Genomic DNA, 20,078 nt, shown 5'->3' on the forward strand with positions numbered 1-20,078 from the left:
ACCTATGAATATTTAGTATTTGGAGTTATTCTTTTGGTCATGAATATTTCTCAGCACGACAGATGTTGGCGTAAAGACAGCATTTGAAGCAAGATTTAACATTTAAAGTAAAAATGACAAATGAATGACTGAAAACGTATCAGCCAAGTTAAAATGCTATTTATTTATCTACACACAACCATGTGTGCAAAGGAAATATTCTGCAAAATACTGAACCACTGCCTCCACCTGCTGGATCAACAAAGTACTGCATCCATAACAATGTTCTGACTGAACAAATAAAGACATTTCTCTGAACAGTAGAGATTTTAATAAACTTTTCAATTCACAAGTCTTATTGCAGCTGACATGATTAGTTTTTATATTACCAAAATCATTGCAAAAAATGCAGTATCATAAATATATGGCCATCTCATATATATTTTTGTACATATTCATTTCAAAAGGTCCCTTAGTTGTACAAAACATGTGTGCAACCAACCTAAAAATCTGAGGGAAATTCTGCAAAACTCACCACAGTATTTTATCAAGAAAAAGATAAATACTAGCTCTTACTCTCATTTAAAAGGGCTGATACTGAGAAGTGAAAGATAGCTTTGATCTTGATGATTTGTTGCTCAACAGGCATTTTGATTATCTTATGAAATATCATATAACCATGTCCACGCCATGAAAATGTCTAATCTTTTGACATTAAATTCAATTAAATAATGGATATAAAAAGGCAATATTGGCAAAAGCAGAAGCATACGGGATAAGTGCATTTACAAAAAAATAAACTTCCTCTGAATATTTAAAAGATACAAAATGTGTGAAGATGTGGAGTGTGACTGGCTGGTTGGTGGATAACGGTCACTCAGAGTCAGTGTCAGATTACCAGGAAGACTTCAAAAACACTGCTCGTCTTCATTCTGCTCTCGGTGAGGCAGGACATCTTTTTTTCCATCCCTCCCTCTCTGATTCGACCTCCACTCTACCCATCAATCCATCTTCTCATTGGTGTCCCTCCTCTTCTCTCCTGATGTGTCTCTCAGTGCCAGTCTTCATCCTTGTCGTCCTCTCCCTCAGATGAGTCTTCCTGGCTGCTGACCTCCGCCTCCTCCATCACTCCGTTACCATCTCCGCCCTGATTATCCGCCGCCGCCGCTGCTGCCGCCACCTTCTTGGCCCGAGCCTCAGCTGCTGCCTGCTCCTCCTCTTCTTTCTGACGCAGCGCTGCCGCTTTCTTCTCCTGCTCCGCATGACTCTTCATGTGGGCACTCCGACTCTTCACTTTATAAAACACCCTGTAGGGAATGGAAGAACATTACACACAATGGCAACAGTTTGTCATGATGCACTATAATCCGATAGAAGATTACAGCGTCTACTAAACTGTACTGCAGCGAGGCTCACTGAGAAAAAGCCTAAAGCAAAGTTTAAATTTCACAACGCAATTTCCCCATTTTATTTCACAATAACACATTATCACAATGTTTTTACGTGTCGAAACGAAGAGGGCAGAATATTTCTCAAGTCCATATTAGATTTCGTCTGCATTTCTTCAGATGATTGATTACGTCATAATGTTCTATTTTATCTATTGATTAAAAAAAGAAGAAGTGGGTTTCCGTATATATTTGACCTGCATGAAGATAAACACGATGAGGTGAGCCACACGAGCTGCTGTAACTGACGGGTCACCGCAGGTGCAAATCTCACAAACTGTGTGACTGAGAAAAGTGAACAATCTAAAATCCTATCGCAGTCGAAGTTATGAACAAAGAGAAATCTGTTGGTTCTGATGTACCTGCCACATTTCTTGCACGGAAATACTGCGTCAGGATCCGGCGGAGGCTTCGGTGGCGCTTTGCCCTTCTTTGCTGCCGGCTCGGCGAGAGGTCTGTGAGGTGCTGACGGGTGGAGGGCCTCCGTGCTCACAGGGTCCGGCTCTTTCATCACCAGCATCGTTCCTGCCTGGAGCACCAAGAGTAAGTCATGTTAGTTTTGCTTTTTGCATTTTTTTTTTATTAAATCCAATTGTTACAATAGAAAACGTGGTCTGAGGTGAGCTAATAAACAGATACTAGAATATGGAGGGGAACACTGACGTAGTCATGAGCCTGTAGTGACTGAGCAACCCTGGCCTGATGGCTGCTCTCGTAAGAAACATTCCTCTTATCGTCATCCGTCTCTCCTTGAATATATTTTGACCGCTGTGAACTCTGTAACGATTCACGACAGAAAAAGACAAAAAGATTATTCCGATTATTCTCAAAAAAAGGAAAATTCACAAAATGATCACATATTTCCTGGAACCCAAGTCAGGCAAACAATATCCGGAGTATTAACTTTACCACACGTGGATGTGGTACATTTAGAGACGCTGTAACTCCACTGTACCTTAACGTCCACCACAGCCTCTGTGTGCTTCTCCAGAGGTGAATCTGGAGGGCCGAAGGTTAAAATCCCATTGCGACCGATCTTCACCTGTTTCTTGTACGTGTAGTAAAACTCCACACACTGAGCCACAGTCTTGGTCTGCACCTTGAAACATAAAAAGTACAAACACATGCAGAATTTAATATAATGAATTGACCTTTTTCATGCATCTTACAATTCAATTTTAATTAATTAAGTCCATATTATTACGCAATTTGATCAATAACAAGCTTCAGCTGAGTGGCAGGCTCGGCCTGTTGCTATTAATGTTTCTATGAAAAGGAAGACTACATTTCACATAACTTTAGTTACTTCCTTCCACATCGAGGATGTTGTGCGTTACGTCAAATTGTTGCCTTTTTTCGCACAATTTTAACTCCTTAAGTTTTTAATGCGGTGAAAGAAGTAAAAAGGAAATTTTCCATGACATCAGCTTCGGGCTTCAAATTTAGACACAGGTGCCTAAATGTCTGAAAATCTATACTTATGTCAATGCCTCATAGATAATGTGCAAATGATTTATTTGTGTTGAAATGCTACACAGAGCACATTTAATCCCATTTAAATGTATTTTAGATTTATTTACATTAATTCATAACTGTGAAATGAACCAGCGTACCAATTTCTGCACCATAAAGAAGTCCTTCCTGTAGGCAGAGATCCCCTTATTGAAGTAGCACTTCTCTTCTGCAGTCCAGCAATCGGAGCCTGTGAGTGAATCAGACACGGTGCACATGTAATGTAATCTTACAAGAGAAAATGAGGAAACATTTAAAAGAGCGGTTAGGAAACAAGACACAGAAGGAGGAAGATGAAGAGACCAAGGCAGTCAGAGAATTTATAGGAGAGATTTTCATAAAACAGCTTTTATTTTACGGTGGCGTCGATGCTCACCTGAGTAGTGATAACCTGCTAGGTGGTGACCTTTAGGGAAGAGTGAGTCCTGAAGCATCAAACGTCCCAGCGTTTCCTTAAAGTCAACATGAATAATCAGTGAACGAGCCGTTCTTTAACAAGCTTGGCGTTTCCCGACACTAAAAAACAATTCTGACGGTACCACGTATGACTTTTCAGTGAAAACAAAGCCATCGTGAAGTTGCCCTGCTGCCAAATGAATTCCAGATAATCGCGTCTATTACTTATGAATCACTATACTCACAAGGAAGTCACCTCCACATTCATGTAAACAGTGCAACACCAGCTCCTGGTTGGTTCCTCCGCCCCTCAGCACACTGCAGCAAGCCATGTTCATCATGTCCTCCACTACAAGAAAAGAAAATACGGGAAAATGATGATATAATATGATAAGATTTAGCGTCGATGTGAAGGTGATAAAAACCTCACACAAAGAAAAGAATAATAACTGTGAGTAGTTGACTGGTGCCAGAGTCTGACTGCTCTCTTGTTCACCGTGTTTGAGGTGGGAGTCCTCCATAGGGAGCCAAACCAAGTCTGCCTTGTACTGGTCTAACTGGGAGGAAGGACGATCCTGTAACTCTGGGATTTCTGCCTGGTACTTCTGACCGATGTTGATACGTCTGAACATGTGAAAAAAAATAAAGAAATAAAAGAGAGTTTTGGTGATGCGAGTACATTCATGATAAAAGAAGAAGTTGGCTTTTTTTTGCGCCAGATTTTGAAAACCTGTTTCGGTGACTGTACTCACGGCTCAAGGCTAGCCGGTGTGGCATCAGTCATCAAGGGCAGAACAGGAGGTGTGATATCTGAACTTGCTGAAAATACAAAAAGAAATCTCCTTTTCACACATTATCGGAGAAGGCCACGCGAGTAGACTTTGTCTCGGGGTCACACCTATAGAAGCAACAACTGAGACTTACTAGAGCGCAACAGACTGCGCGTCGTAGATTTGGGCGTAGGCGGGGGCGGCAGGATTTGGTTGCTTACGGCAATGTTGGTCAGGAAGGCGGAGAAGTAGAGCCCCGAGCCCTCGCGCACAGGAGACAGGATGGGTGGAGGCGTGTAGGGGGGCAGGGTGAGGGGGTTGTCCGGCATGCGGACAGGGGAGCGCAGGTTGCTCTGGTAGGAAGTGATGCTGGAGTAGAGGGATGGAGGGATGAAGGTGGATGGTTTGTGCGGAGGGATGATGAGAGGCTCTGGGCGAGGCCGGCGCTTAAATTTGGATTTTCCATCCTCGTCCATCCCTGGATCATTTTCATCTTCCTAGAACAGAAGAACGAGGGTTTGATCAGACCTTTAAAAAGTTGTTGTTTCTCTGCTGCAACGGAGCACGACGTACTTGAAGGTGCATTTGCGGAAATTTACTTCCCCAATTATAAATTCATGTCACTTATGAAGTTATGAAATATTGCACGAATAAATGACACACACCTGCTGGCTGAAGAATTGCAGATGACATTTTTCAGGTTACATATTTTACCGAGCCCCATTGTGGGCTGCAAATATGGTCCATTGGCTTTTTTTTGTAAAATAACTTAAGTTTGTTTGCTTTGTGAACTGATAAATCTGCCGTTCTTTTCATGAATTTCTGGCAAAGAAGTCGCTCATGAAGTGTTTGCTGTCGCCAAATAAACCAGGATTTGAAGACACAATGGACTTTTCACTATATCTGATTGGACCAAAGCATCACCTGCTGGGCTGTCATTGGTCTGATTTACAGATTTAAAAAGGAAAAGATAAAAATGGAGACTGTCTCCAAAACATTGTCCCATCTTAATAACTATGACATAGGTCGGACACTGTGTACTGGCTGAATGAGGCTTTGCTGTGAAACTACACACCCGGTTTAAAAAAAAAAAAAAACTGTTTTGGAGGGTTAATGAGTCACACAATCCTCTGAACCACAAACTTGTCAAATTGCCTGTGAAGGTTTTCAGGGCTCAAAGAAGACAGACTTCTGGCAGGCTACTTGTCCTCAACAGAAATTCAACACAGACTTGAATTTCAAGGGGTCTCGAGGTCGTAATGTAAAGGGTCCTGAGACCAAATAAACATCGAGAACAAAGCCTTTTGTATATACTCTACTGTACTGCTCGCTCTTCATGCTTAGCAAACCGGCTGCTGTCTGTTTTCATATTGAACCGTCAGGCATGAGATTGGTATCAAACTCCTCAGCTGACTCTGGATAAGAACACTTTCTTCAAGCTTTAACGTGCATACACTATGATCAGTCAATAGGGCTAACCGCTCTCAGACGAAGGTTTCTTTTGGCGATTTTGTGAACACATCTCTGATAAAGCACAAGAGTTATAATGAGTGCTATTGTATCAACAAATTAATTAGTCAACAAAGCAATGTCATCTCCTTCCAGGACTGACCTGACCAAAACTCCGGTCGTTTCTGAGTGATCGCCGACGAGCCACAATGACAGACGGTTTGCAAACGGGTTGTCCTGCGGGCCGCTCGGCCTGGCTGAGGCGTCCCTGAGTCCAGCCCCCCTGAGGATCTGTTTGGCTCCTGTGCACGGGCACCGACACCGGGATAACCAGAGGAACCATCGAGGCCGGTCTGCCTGAAGAGCCGTCCTCCTGCTGAGGCACCGACGCAAAAGGGCGGGGAGATGAGGAGAGAGTAAGAAGAGGTTCAGAAAAGAAGCAGGGAAAATGGAAAAGAGATTATTAAAATTATTAATAGCGGGATATGGTCTGATTTTTAAATCTACGAAATGAATTAATTGTCTTCCTAAATCACACACAAACAGTATTTCTAATATATTAAAATTAGAACTTTTAAACTATTTGTATTCCAAAATGTATATATCAAAATAGATATTAAAAATTAATACTAAATCCGTGAAAAGTAAAAAAAATAATGAAAAATGGCCATCACACGAATCACAAGACAATTATGAATGCATAGTTATTACAATATTTTCAGTTTAAAATTTAATGAAAGCCGCCAAATTTAACATTTAAGATATGTAAGAAAAGTACTGGGACAACACACTTCAAATCTTATGCTCTAAACCCAGAAATGTGCCGATTGTTAACCACAATACACCCGCACTGGGTTGTGCGCCACAATATTAAACCAGTTTGTTTGCATGTTGGGAATTAAAGGAGTGTATGGTTGACAGCACAGCCCCTCCCTAGCTTTGCTGAAGGATTGGGAAGGAGGCTGAGGAATGTGGAGGTGTGCAGACATGCCGCTGCAGCGACTGTACGTTCAGCATGCACACTCTCCATGAACAAGCCTTCTAACCCCTGAGGGTAGAGTACTACTGTGCGAAAAACATTGACGAAAACTGAGTTTAGTTAGTTTGTTTAGCGAAACTGCTCGACAGAAAATAAAGAAGCCGGTTTCAGTGGGTGTGCCACTGGGCTTGTGACATTATGAATCCTGAATAACCGCATTAATGCATCATCTTTCTTGCACCAATAAGTAAATCTAAAAGTACGGTATCTTCAATAATTGCTGTTTTTCAGGTTGCACCAGTGTCTAGCGCATGACACTGTCTTGTATGGTATGACTGGACACACTTGTTAAACAGCCTGCTATAGCTGGGGATCAGCAGCTGTGGGAATCAAATCAACAGGCCAAAGAAAATTATTTTGGAAGCTATAGGGAAGTTCTGCATAGAAACAAGCTTCTTCCTCTTTGTGCAGCTGCTCGACAACTTTGCCAGATATTTGCCCTTACATGCATAGATCTACACTGGGGCTAAAAGTATTTCCCCATGAATAAATAATAACGAAAGTGGAAAAATTATTGAGTGATTTTAACCTTGACCATTTTCGCAGGAAGGGACTCCATTTCTGATGCCTTCTGGGCCAAAGTCTCCAAGTTGATCTCCTTAGACGCCCTCCTTCTCCGGCGAATAACGCCTCCTGTTGTCACTTCCCCTCCTTTCCCAGCCTGAGTGCCTGTCACTCCATTCTGAGATGGAGGCTCTTTGGACGCTTGAGACCAGATGTTTGTCGAAGGGGGTCCGAGTGGGGACTTTCCATCTCTGGAGAGGCGACGTGAACGCCGACGGGCAGCCTGTGCATCTGAAGGCTCTTCAGGATTTGAGGTGAGCTTCTCGGGGCATTGATCGGGAAAGAGAGAAGCGTCACAGGTTTGAACCCCTGGTTCCTGCTGCAGCGCCACTGACTGAGCATCCTCCTTCTTAGGAGTGATGAGAGGTGGACCGAGATCAGGAGGCTGAGAAGTCACAATGTTTTGGGTCTGCTGCTGTTTTGGTTGCATCTGTGGCTGTGTTGCTTCTTGCTGTGGCATATTTTGTTGTTGCACTTGCTGCTGCTGCTGCTGCTGTTGCATTTGCTGCATTTGTTGCTGTCGCTCCTGTATCTGTTGTTTGTGATACTGTTGCTGCATTTGCTGCATTTGTTGCTGTTGCATTTGATGCTGTTGCATTTGGTGCTGCTGTTGCTGCAAATGTTGCCGCTGTTGCAATTGAAGTTGATGCTGCTGCTGCAACTGCTGTTGCTGCTGCTGTTGCTGCTGCTGGTGGTGGTGATGCATTTGTTGCTGCTGCATCTGGTGTAGCAGCTGCTGTTGAGTTTTAGGCTGCTCGCCGTAGGCCAGACCAGGCATTCCCTTGTTGCCTGGAAAAACAGAGTAATAACCTGATGAAAATTGTTGCTTGCTGTTGCTTGCCCTAAATGTTGCCTGGAAGGGTTGCAGCATGGACCCCTGCAAAGTGTGAGAAGGTGCAGGGGGCTGACCCTGAAGCTCCACGCCTTTGTGAGCATTTTGATACGCCTGCAGCTGAGCCTGGTGCATTGCAGCCGCAGCGTGCTGCTCCCACTCGAGCCCCCTCCCCTGAGTTTGAGCCTGGGTGGCATCTCTGTAAACTTCAACCGGTACTGGCAGTTGATTTTCTCCCCCCATTGGCGGAGCTATGCCCTCATGGACTCCTTTGTGGAACGCCATTTGGCCCCTGACATTCACCCCACTCATATAGGGGCCAAAGTTCTGCCCCCAGGCTTGAGCGGGAGCGTCCTGAGACCAGCCGGGGGCCTGCACAGAGTCCTGGTGCATCCACTTGACTGGAGAACCCTGTTGATAGTGTGGTAGACTTTGAGGCCCTTTCTCTGGGTTGTAAACACCAGAACCGCTAGCAGAGTCACTGTGGCTTGACTCTAAAGCCGGGGGTCCCATACCATAATAAACCTCCCCTGAATGCTGCACAGGCTCTTTCATGGCTGCAGCCCGATGCTTGCCGACCTTGTCAGTATTAAGTTGAGATGGAAGACTCATAGTAACATTAAAAGGTAATGTTAGAGTCAGAACTCTCAATCTGGATCTCTGAGCGTGCAGAAATGTTACCGCCTCTGTAGTGTGCTTTCAATGCCTGTTGTTGAGGAATTATTTGTTCAATTGTGTTTAGAGGTATTTGGGAGGAAACACAAATCCCAAAGGAAAGTGCAGGGTGGGGAGCATGCAACCTCCTTCCAGAATCAAATCTGAGGTTTGCTGTCCTTTCTTCTCATCCTCTTTATGGTGCCGGACCTTGTGAGAGAAAGGAGTGGTTAGACACTTTCTTTTTTCGCGCTGACGACAAGCACTCACATTTGTTCAGTCGCCTTTCACTCGTATGCAGCAAAGAGGAAATTGAGGCCTACACGAGCAAGTCGCTCAGTCAGTAAAAGTGAAAATCACTCAGAGTGCGTCTGCTGATGCAAAGCGCTGGAGGAGCAAAACCTATACGTCGACGTTTACGTCCAGGTGCATGCGGACAGGACGTTAGAAGCTGGAGAAGTTTTGAAACGGCGGCCAACAAGCAAGCCAACAAGAAGGCGCTTACTGTGTAGCTGCCATTTGGCATAACAAGAAATACAGGAAACGAAGGGGCTCGTGCAATCACCCGAGCGATAGCCAGTGATGTTATGTTAAAACTCAGCAATAAGCAAGCGTCTGAAGAGCCAAGTACGGTTAGGCAATACAGCGGAATAGTGAGCATTAGTTAAAACACAGTGTAGGTTATATCGGCTACCTTTTCAATGGTGCACGGAACTCTCCATGGCCATATCCATGGAGTCACTTTGGTTCCGATCAAAGTCGACTGCATGCAGCTCCATGAAGGGGTTGTGCGCAGCAAATGTCATAACTCGGACAACTTTCCCTCGAGTTTCACAGCGCACAATATGGCGAGCAGGCGTGCTTACAATCCCACAAACACATAATCCAGAGTCACGGCGGTGCTGGGGAGGCTCGTTGGCGCTGTAGTTGCAATGTTGCACACTGTATCCGTAAAACCTTGCACCTCGGAAAGGAAAAAAAAATGTCCACAACTTTCTCCCCCCCCCGTCACACCACCCCCCCGCATCAGCGAGTCAACCACGCACGAGACGGCGAAAGCGTGGAAACGGTGCCCTGCCGCGGCCTGCGCTGGTATTTCTGCTTTGAACACGTTGCTGACGAGAACCTGCGAGTTCAAACGGTGTGTTTCGGTTTGTCCAGGATACGTGAAGCGCTGCGAAACTGCGCAAACATGCAGAAAGTTATGCACCCCCGCCCCCCCAAGAACTCACCGCCTCACCCCGAAACAGCGCGACTCACATCCTGTTATCCAATCCGATCGTCTGACCACGCCCATCGCTGTATCCGTGTGCGTTTGTTTCGTTGTCAGGGCTGCCCGGAAAAGCGGAGTCTCGACTCGTCCCACGGAAACAGTTTGTTGTGGTTTTTAAACACGATCGGGTACGTGTGTCTATAATGGTATTATGGTATTATGGCCATGAATATTATTTAAAAAAGAATTGTAACTATATTTTCAATGTAAATACTCTTTTGTCTTTTGATTTATGTTTTATATATATATATATATATATATATATATATATATATATATATATATATATATATATATATATATATATATATATATATATATATATATATATTTCCCAGTAAAAATACTTTTGATAAAAATCTTGTATGTGTGTATATATATATATATATATATATATATATATATATATATATATATATATATATATATATATATATATATATATATATATATATATATGTAAAGCTTTGACAAGGCTGGAATGGAAAACATCTATCAAAACATCTATATTCTATTTTAAGTCTTTGCCACAGCTGTGTCCATGAGGCCAGACAGATTTGTGCCTGCTTTCTTTCTGGATACAATTTCAAGGCATTGCTGCAGGAGGAAAGTGTCATGTCAGGATCACATCGCTGCCTCATCAGACTGCGACCTCCAACGGGCCCTGCGGTGGCTTGTATCTCCATGTGAAGCAGCATATCAGGTCTAGAGCTATTACAAGATCATTAAGCAGGAATGTATGTTTGCGACTATTTGATTGGCCAGTGCAGCACATTATGACTTTGCCAGATGACTTTGCAGTTTGTTGCAAGTTGAGCCAAATTCAACCCTTTTCCTGCTCCCATCTTTCATTCAATTATGGGGCAGTAATTATTTCCATACAGTGTTATTATGTGAAAAAGGCCTCAATACAAATTGCAAGTTGTTGTAAAACTTCTGTAAAGAACTTGAATTAACTTAAGCCCTTATACATGAGGGACATATTTTACTCCATATTTTACAACTATACATTTTTTTAATACTTTTAGTTTCTTTGCAAATTCAGATTAAATACATTTTGATGTATTCTTATGGAGACAATACTTTATTATTGATTTCGCAAGCTGAGTATAGTGACATGAATTCCCATTGCATCTGCAACATTAAAGTAATGTACATATTGATGCATCAATAATTACAACTCAATAACATACATTTTCTTGAAGTTGGCCATTCTGAGTAGGCCTATTTTGAATAGCTTACTTTAGGTATATATTGTGGCCAATACTTTTCAACTCAAGTCAAATCGTTGAATGCATGATTTTGGACATCGTATTGTCACTTTTTGAGTACTCCTTTCACCACTGTTGTCCAGTGGTGAGGCACGGGGCTGAAGGCTTATCAATATTTGATCAGCATCAGCAGAAATCCCCGCAACGCCCTTTACTTTGATATGTGGTATACATTATATTATATATATAAAATAACACCTGATCAGTTTGGGCGGTGCCGATGCGGCTCTTCTTCCTCTGTCCCGTGAGCGGGTTGGACCACATTCACGTTGGCTGTGCTTCGTGTTGCATGCAGTGGTTCTCCAGCACGCTCTCAGTGTCTCAGAGATGCAGGAGGTTGTTTTTTTTCATGGAGTTTGCGGCTCAATCAGGAGACTAGAGCTGTGACGTCAGCAGCGCCGCCGCGAGGCAGAGCATCGGGCATCACTCCTCACCCGTTAGCAGGCTAGCTGGCTAACTCGAGCTAACGTCAGCTATGGTCCATCACCATTATTGTGTCGCTTCTGAAAATAAACAACTACTTGGAATGACCTCGCATATCGACAACAGTCTGGGAGCATGGGGACTGTTTGCTTTTTAACTCGGATCGCAATGGCGCCACGCAGAGAGGTACGAGGTCGAGAGAGGCTCGGTTATCTCCAGGATGCTAACTAGCCTGTTTACTGGACCACCGCCGCCGCATAGAGATTAGCCTCCTAAAGGTCGGCTTGTGTTTGTTTGTGACCTGGGATTTCTGCTGGTTGTGTTATGTCAGAGTACAGCGACGCTAACTGGCTGTCTCTTCGTGACCATCTGGCATTTTGTGAGCTTCTCGTGTGATTGTTTCAGGCATGAGATGTGCGGTCGCTCACCTATGTGGCCATTTAAAAGGCATTCATTCTGCTCGTGTTTGTGTCACAGTAACACGTTACAAGGGACGCATAATCTCTCTGTCTTTTGAACGCACAGAAGCAATGCAGAGAGCAGCGATTTTTACCACAGAGGAAAAAAAAATGGACCTGAATCTTAAAAATCTGTTCCCTTGTTTCCAGTGAGGGGCTTGCGTCACTGATGCCAGGTGCAGGCTGGAGCTGAGAGCACTCAGGATGAGTGCGGCTGGAGAGCACACAGACATCCTGTCAGTGGCAGACGTGGTCAGAGACAGATGGAAAGTGGTAAGATAAATCACAAAATCACGTTTTAAAATAACAAACAGATGGCCCAAATGAAGAGCATTGATTTCTTCGCCGCCACACTTTGGACTGTTGATGACTATTCCCTTCTTTTCAGACGAGGAAGATAGGGGGAGGCGGGTTTGGGGAGATCTACGAGGTTTTGGATCAGGTGAGCCAGGCCACTGTCGCCTTAAAGGTGGAGTCCGCTCAACAACCCAAACAGGTGCTGAAGATGGAGGTGGCAGTGCTAAAGAAGCTTCAGGGTGAGTGACGCTATCCCTTTGTCAGCGACAGAGTTACGGACTTTTCCTGGAGAATTGCTTAGTAGCACAGTTTCCCCCCAAGGTGGTAACATTAAAGATCATTACGCATTGTGTCGATTGTGTTAGTAGATGAGGTGTGTCCCAGTTTACTTCCTGTGGCACTGCAAGAACATAATGATATCAGCTGACAGGAAGCAAATGTGGACACAAGTTGACATCTGGCTATGCAGCTCAGTTGAACTGGTTCATATTTCTTTACCAGGCAAAGACCACGTCTGTCGCTTTGTGGGCTGTGGCCGAAACGATCGCTTCAACTACGTGGTGATGGAACTCCAGGTAGGATTTTTACCAGTTAATGTTGGTCAAGTGTTTAGTTTGTTGTTGTAACCTAATCACAAGAAGCTGAACACCGATACTGTCTTTTAGGGGAGGAATCTGGCAGATTTGCGTAGAACCATGGTCCGTGGCATCTTTTCCGTTTCCACAACTTTGAGACTCGGAAAGCAGATTTTAGAGGCCATTGAAAGCATCCACTCTGTAGGCTTCCTGCACCGAGACATTAAACCTGTAAGTTAAACTAAAGCTCTTCATGGTTAGTGAATACATCGTTGTATGGCAGTCAGTTTAACTGAAACATGCTTGGTTTTTTCCGTGTGGTTAAAATTCTAGTCTAACTTTGCGATGGGAAGACTAGCCAGTACCTGCAGATGCTGCTATATGCTTGATTTCGGCTTGGCCCGGCAGTTTACCAACTCCAGCCAGGAAGTCCGTCCAGTAAGTACTCTGTCTAAACTTCCTTGAAGAAATGTTTTGGCTTTTTAAATCAACGGTCCCACGAGTTACTTATTAGCTTACTCTGGCAACCCCAGAGAGGTTTGGTCTCGCATGTTCACCCAGAAAAGTGTTCTTAAAGAACAGGACTGGTAGATGTCTTTTGAGACTAAACAGTGCATCCAGTTGCCTTCAACACAGTGTTTATAAATACCTCAGCATGTTACATATTATCAATAAACCTGATGGACAAACATTGTGTTATTTGTTGTTTTCCATAACATTTATTATTATATTATTAATCTTGATTCTCTTTCAGCCTCGTCCTGTGGCTGGCTTCAGAGGAACTGTGCGATATGCTTCAATCAATGCTCATAAGAATAAGGTGAGCATGGACCAAACACATATACGCTATTCAAATGTATTTTGCCCTTGAAATTGCTCATATTTGTGTTTTCTAATTTGTAGGAAATGGGTCGTCATGACGACTTGTGGTCCCTCTTCTACATGCTGGTTGAATTCATGGTTGGCCAGCTGCCCTGGAGGAAAATCAAAGACAAAGTATGTGCCTCTATGTATTAGACAGTGTCTAATCTGTAATTCACACAATGTGTATTCTTTCAATATCTTATTGTCTCCCTCTCTGCTCTCAGGAACAAGTAGGAAATCTGAAAGAGACGTATGACCATCGACTCATGCTTAAGCACCTTCCCTCAGAGTTTACTGCTTTCCTGGATCACATCTTGATCCTGGACTACTTCACGAAGCCAGACTATCAGGTTGACCATCTTTTGGTTGGCATATTTTGCACGCACTGTTTGTCTGTCAAATGCTGACGCCTGTGGTTTCTCTGACAGCTCCTGATGTCAGTGTTTGAAAATGCTATGAAGAGCCACAACGTGCTGGAGAATGACCCTTATGACTGGGAGAAATGTGATTCGGAGGATATGCTGACGATCACTGCCGCAACAAACACTCAGCAGCTCACTCGCCTCACACCAGCGTACTTGGGGTATTTGAAGCTCAAGAAAGCTCTATGACTATTGAAATATAGCCACTTATTATATTAATTGGTTTACTTGTGCTACTGAAACTTCCTTCACACACTGTTGGATATGTGGTCAATTATATAGCTGCAGCTTTTTTTAGACTTGAATTCTGCACAGTCGGAGATCCCTTCAAAAAAATCGTTGCTTTAAATTGTGCTGTGGAATGAGCTGCAGGGTGACCTTCCCTCTCCTCCACAGCATGGCCAATGCTTCAGTGCTGCCAGGCGAGCTGCAGAGGGAGAACACTGAGGATGTTCTGCAAGGGGAGCGCCTCAGCGACGCTGACAACTGCCCCCCCATCCCCACACCCACCACCACACCTGGCGGAGATGTATGGGAAGAGATGGACCGCAACCGCAACCATAAACATGTCCAGCCGATGATCAGGAAGGTCAGGGCAATGTGGTTTACTGTAATACTAAGTAGAGTGTTCTTACCTACTGCTGAAATAGTACTCTTATGTAACTGATTTTCGTCCTGGGCATCGAGATGTGTAGTTTATCTGCACTGCAGTGCATGTCATGCACAAAACTCCCCAAGACTACATTGACTTTGCCTTGAGATATGATAGTAATAATAACGACCCTGCCAACCTCTATTACTACATCTACTTCCCCTGAGCTTGTATAAAAACTTGCTTCTGACTGCCTCCCTCCCCATATAAAGGAATGGCTGTCCTGTTCTTTCTGGGGATACAAATGCAATATTTATGTCTTTGAGCCACCTTGTCATTCTTTCTTCTCAGGTGGTGAGTGAAGATGAACACAGTCAGAACCAGGGGAACCAGAGCCCCAACACCGGCTCCATGCAGAGTTCTCCTAGACGGGTGCGATCCGAGACGATGTTCCTGGAGCGTGCTGCGCCACTACTCCGGAGGATGAGACACAGTCAGAGCTTAGCGTTTGAAAAGAGGCTTGCACCGGAACCCAAGCCCACCATTGAACGCTTCCTTGAGGCCTAGTCAGTACTGAATACACATCAAATGAAAAAATATACAGTTGTAAGAGTTCAAATGTGTTTATTTTTGGGAAACCATGACACTTCAAATATCTTGTTTCAGCTTAGGCAAACAGCGTCCTGTCCTTTCACAAGTCGGAGAGAAATCCATTCCTGAGAATGTCCACGGACAGCAGTCTTCCTGCAAGGAGGAACACTCCGGCACAGGAACCCCTGACCAAGAAGATTGCGCAGCAAGTAGTGGCTTTGTGGCCGTGAACCTCAGTCCTGTGCCCCAAGAGGGAGACTCTCAGGAGTGGGTGATGCTGGAGCTAGAGCAAGGCAGCGGTTCTGGAGCCCCCAAGCCATCAGGCGAGGCCCGCCATGAGGACAAGCCTGGGACATGCACGCCTGCTGAGACTGAAAACGAGCCACAGGAAGGCCAGTCCACAGTGGTGCCGAGCAGTCCTGTTCTGTCGCAGATGTCCATGCCTGGCACGTGGCTACTGGGCCATAGGAGACTGCCGGGGATGCTGGGACAAATGCCCTCTGTGATTATGGGAAGATCCCAGATGGACCAGGTAGGGGGGACCAAGCATTTGTTTTTGCACGAATTAAAAGAACCATTGTGAAATAAGACTAATGTGATTGGTTGTTTCCAGTTAACAAATACAAATCAAGCTCTACTGTTCTGGAGCTTTTGACCATTTTACAGGGTCTTAATAGAGCTTTCCTTTAGCTGTATAGAAAACACAGAAATATATACAGAGACAATCGATTTAAAAGCACATTAGTCTCAAATGAATGCAAACAATACAGTATATGATAAATAGACAATATGTGGTTCACAATGTTTTTGGACCATAACTAAGAAATGTTTACAATACACACTTATATGAAAAGATGTCACTGATGTATGGAGAGGCTGTGAGTACAACAGTATACAATGATTATTGCAGTTTGAGTATGGTATGACTACTTGGATGTATCGGTCCTTCTTTTCCGTTTGTTGTGGGAGCATCTCATCACCGCCAAAGCTTTCAACATGACAAATATTAATAACCATTAATTTAAATAGTGACACTATTTGTGTATGAGCTATACACTGAACTGCTACAAATGTGTAATACAATGAAAGTAGCTAATCGAGGCTGATATCTGGTGTGACTACCATGTTAGTGTAACGGCTAACTTATTGGAATAGTGCTGGGACACTACCAAGTCTGAATAACTTGGGGTTTTCCCAGTTCATCCCATTCTGCTGACATAGTGCAGGCTTGCTTATGGAAATGTAGGTGTCCACACTTTTCATGATTTTGAGCAACTCTATAACTTTGATTATACTGAGAACTTGTCTGTTATTTGATTATTTAGATGTGACCTTGTAAATTTATTTTGAGGTTGTTTTGTTTTTTTTACAAAGTTTTTGATAAAGAAGAACTTTTCAAATATTTGTGTAAAACTTTTACCCGGTCACATCCTCTAACGATCCTTAAAATCTTCTCAGTCTTCCAGCTGTGCCCTGCAGTCCCCTGTACATGAGAGGAGCGATGCAATACCACTCGAGGCACCATTTGATAAATCAGAAAAACTCCCAGAGGACCTCTTAAAAGATGGAGGGAGGTTGGACTTAGCTCCAGTGCCAAGCTCAGCCAAAGGCTGCACTGCTCATCTGACAAACGACAGAGACCCGGAGAGTGATTCTGGTCTGCCTGATCGCTCCTCGGAGCCGAATCAGCAGCCTCAAGCTGACACAGCAGGAGGTGCTCTGGAGAGCACCGTCACCGTCTCCTCCTCTCCACCCCCAGCTCTGCTCAGGAGAAGAGACTCTCCCTCATCCCCAAGATTGAGTCGAATCCCAGTACGAGACCCAAACAACCCCCTGGACTCTCCAAGCAGGGACCTCAACCTGGAGAGGCGTCACCGCTGGAGCAGTCCGGTCCCTGGCTCCCCCACCCACTCACCCTCTCCCTCTCTGTCCTGTGACAACCTGCCTTGCGCTTTACTGAGAGACCGACTCCTCTCAGAGCGAGGCTCCAGGTCTGACTGTGTAGGAGAAGACCCCCTCTCTCTGTCCTCCTCATCAGGTAGTAAAAGTAAGATCCCACGTCCTGTCAGCGCCACCTTTGTACCCGAGCTACTCACTAGCAGGTTTCTGCCTCGACCACCACCTGGGAAACCACCCATCCGCCCGTGTGTAGACAACAGGTATGATGCTGTAAAGGTGTTATCAAATGATCCACATGACCAGTTAATTTGTCATTTTTGTTTGGTGGTTAATATTTAGAGCTATAGTCCTTTAAATTACAGCTCTGATCAGGCAGCATCCTTGGGGTCTGAAAAGTGAAGCCAATGAAGAAGTGAATTAAGTTTGAATTCTCTCTAATGGTCAGCAAGGAGCTACACTTGGTTGCAAAAAAAAGTCAAATTGTATAGAAGTGTATGACAAAATTGCTGTTTTGTGTTGAGTTCAATGCTTTTAATGTGAATAAGCAGCAGAAGGAAATGTTCAGTTTGCCTTAGCAGCAGCTTAGCACGCTCTTATACAGTGTTAGAGTGAACTGTAAACAGTCAGGCTGTTCTCACTTAGATATAATTGCAAATGCTGCATTGGTTGCTGTGATCCATTATGCAATTAGAATCTACTGCAGGACTGACAGACTCAACCACTAACAATTAAAGCTACAAGAATGCAAACATATCAAATGGCAATTGCTGAAAAACTGGTTTTAAAAAAAGAAGTGGGATTTAATTTAACTTTTGAGCATTATAACTTGGATTTCTCTTAATAGAGAGATTTGAGGAAGAGGAATCATACGGGGGGCATTGTAATCATATTGTCCTGCAATCTTTTCTCCAGAAGACGGCGGTTAAGAGTGCGTGCCAGCAGCACGAGTGACGCAGACTTTCTGGCCAGCCTGACTCAGCTGATGCAGGACCGAAGCGGGATGCTCTTCAGCCCTCCTCCTCGCCCTCGAAGCTCCTCCTCCTCCTTGCAGCGCTCACTTAGCTCCTCCCCTTCCCGCCATGAGCTCCGGGAGGTCGGGCCTCTGCAGGGACGCAGCCGCTCTCCATCCAGCTTCTCCGGCTCCCCTCCTCCTCGGCAAGCTCACCCACAGGACAGGTCTGGAGGGCCGGGTCAGTGGGGCCACAGCTCCAGGGGACGGGGTCTGATCCATGATGGGAAAGGTTCCGGTAAAGTGAGTCGATGACTGTATTTGGCACACAAGTGACTGATCCGGATGTAGCGAGAGAATGTTTCACATTCAGTCGCTGATAGCATGTGTAAATACAGTATTTACTCAAGGGAATGTACTGTATGTAATGTATAAATTGTATTTATTTATTTATTTGTTGGATGTGTCTCTCAAAATACTTGACAATGTGGCTTGATACCTGCAGTTGAAACAAAAAGGGGTTGAAAAAACCTGAAGATTGCCAACTTTTACCTCTCATTTCACTCCTCTCTTAAATCTCCATAAAGGCCTAATATGAGACCAAAAAGATAATGCTTAACACTCGAGGGATGTAAAAATGATGCTTATTGTAGATATGTACCATGAGGAGAATATTGAACACTAATATAAACCATGTACTCACATTAAGAACACTTAACAGTAAATAACACAAGCAGTGTACAAACATCGGCATTCTTGTACAGAACCAGGGCATGTTGCCCCAAGTTGACCTCACTCCTGTAAAACAGCAAGATTAATTATTATATGTGACAATGAATTGCTCATTTGGCATATCACAGTGTAGTAATGTGTTTTTATTTTGCTAGAAAATATGTCATGCAAAAGGCATCTGCATATTAGAATGTACATGTAAGTGCACTCATACTTAAGTATTGTAAAAGTGCATGGGTATCATTGCTAATTATTTTTTATTTGTTTTTATTTGTACAATCCGCTAAGACATTGTATTTTTATTGAACTGCTTCTGATCAAAATACATCACAATGTAGACCAGCATCAATGTGCAATTTTATTTCTTACATCAAGTAAATGGTAAGGGAAGAAAACTGACGAGTGGAACCTGTTCATGTCTGATTGTTGCGTTCGATTTTATCACGGTTCAGAATATATATATATTAAAATAAGTAGATTCAATAAAAGCCCGATCTCAAAAATATATTTATTCCTGGTTACACCATAGACTGTTTACGTTGTGAATAAAGGGTCAGTGTAACTAAAGTTTCTCAGTACTTCGAACCTGGAGTGTAATGATGTTTGTCTCTGAGATTTAACCTTAGTACAATTGAATAGATTTTGTTTTGTGGCACCAATAGAACCAGTGCCCCAGTTAGCCTGGATAATCTACAGATTACGTTCATTAGAACTAGTTTTCACAGATAAACGGTCCCAAGCTTTGCAGCACTGATCATCAGTGATGAGATAAATGGGGAAAGCCAGACAGACATTTAGGTCTTGGCTAAACATGCTGAAATGGTAATGTACAGTGTTTTTGCTGAAGTTAAACTCAAGTCCCATCAACGCAGACTGCAGCATGTACCGCCGAGAACAATCACTTGTCAGATTCTGTTGAAGCAGCTGTTTTAGACAGACGTCCCTGTGAGCACAAGAGAGACTGCTGACAAAGTGGTGACTGAATGGTGCGAGTCCCAGATGACAACAGTGAAATAAAGTTTCCATCCGTTTTGGTTGCGGTTTAAATTTGACAGCAGTAATTGACAGGGAGTTACATAATGCGTAGAC

The 20,078-nt window shown here is 43.8% G+C and overlaps 2 protein-coding genes across 7 annotated transcripts; one reads left to right on the plus strand and one right to left on the minus strand.

Annotated features, from left to right (window-relative positions):
• Positions 1 to 224: 224 nt before the first annotated feature.
• On the minus strand, positions 225 to 9,925 carry mideasa (mitotic deacetylase associated SANT domain protein a). 3 transcript variants are annotated; one of them, XM_068576514.1, is made up of 13 exons: positions 9,338 to 9,611; positions 7,123 to 8,853; positions 5,718 to 5,930; positions 4,260 to 4,602; positions 4,088 to 4,154; positions 3,832 to 3,959; positions 3,581 to 3,684; positions 3,316 to 3,391; positions 3,041 to 3,129; positions 2,383 to 2,526; positions 2,091 to 2,204; positions 1,790 to 1,956; positions 225 to 1,286 (listed from the first exon to the last, which is right to left on the minus strand). In XM_068576514.1, exons 2-13 carry the CDS (start codon positions 8,599 to 8,601, stop codon positions 1,031 to 1,033), a joined length of 3,180 nt encoding a protein of 1,059 aa, XP_068432615.1. In that variant the 5' UTR covers positions 8,602 to 8,853; positions 9,338 to 9,611; the 3' UTR covers positions 225 to 1,030. The 3 variants fall into 3 exon arrangements, with proteins under 3 accessions (XP_068432615.1, XP_068432617.1, XP_068432616.1); XM_068576516.1 differs by lacking the exon at positions 9,338 to 9,611 and adding an exon at positions 9,876 to 9,925 and having other exon boundaries at positions 308 to 1,286; positions 7,123 to 7,946; XM_068576515.1 differs by having other exon boundaries at positions 308 to 1,286; positions 7,123 to 7,946.
• A 43-nt stretch (positions 9,926 to 9,968) lies between these two features.
• On the plus strand, positions 9,969 to 18,671 carry ttbk2b (tau tubulin kinase 2b). 4 transcript variants are annotated; one of them, XM_068576519.1, is made up of 16 exons: positions 9,969 to 10,044; positions 10,438 to 10,619; positions 12,219 to 12,341; positions 12,457 to 12,604; positions 12,867 to 12,940; positions 13,031 to 13,171; positions 13,274 to 13,378; positions 13,695 to 13,760; positions 13,844 to 13,936; positions 14,029 to 14,154; positions 14,233 to 14,387; positions 14,623 to 14,815; positions 15,170 to 15,384; positions 15,485 to 15,941; positions 16,868 to 17,568; positions 18,221 to 18,671. In XM_068576519.1, exons 3-16 carry the CDS (start codon positions 12,273 to 12,275, stop codon positions 18,570 to 18,572), a joined length of 2,895 nt encoding a protein of 964 aa, XP_068432620.1. In that variant the 5' UTR covers positions 9,969 to 10,044; positions 10,438 to 10,619; positions 12,219 to 12,272; the 3' UTR covers positions 18,573 to 18,671. The 4 variants fall into 4 exon arrangements, with proteins under 4 accessions (XP_068432620.1, XP_068432618.1, XP_068432621.1 ...); XM_068576517.1 differs by lacking the exons at positions 9,969 to 10,044; positions 10,438 to 10,619 and adding an exon at positions 11,446 to 11,888; XM_068576520.1 differs by lacking the exons at positions 9,969 to 10,044; positions 10,438 to 10,619 and adding an exon at positions 11,446 to 11,888 and having other exon boundaries at positions 18,224 to 18,671.
• Positions 18,672 to 20,078: the final 1,407 nt, after the last annotated feature.

This window comes from Clinocottus analis, unplaced genomic scaffold (assembly GCF_023055335.1).
Source record: "Clinocottus analis isolate CAN_PGR_092001 unplaced genomic scaffold, fCliAna1.0.p SCAF_15, whole genome shotgun sequence".
In the NCBI taxonomy this organism is placed as follows: Eukaryota; Metazoa; Chordata; class Actinopteri; order Perciformes; family Cottidae; genus Clinocottus; species Clinocottus analis.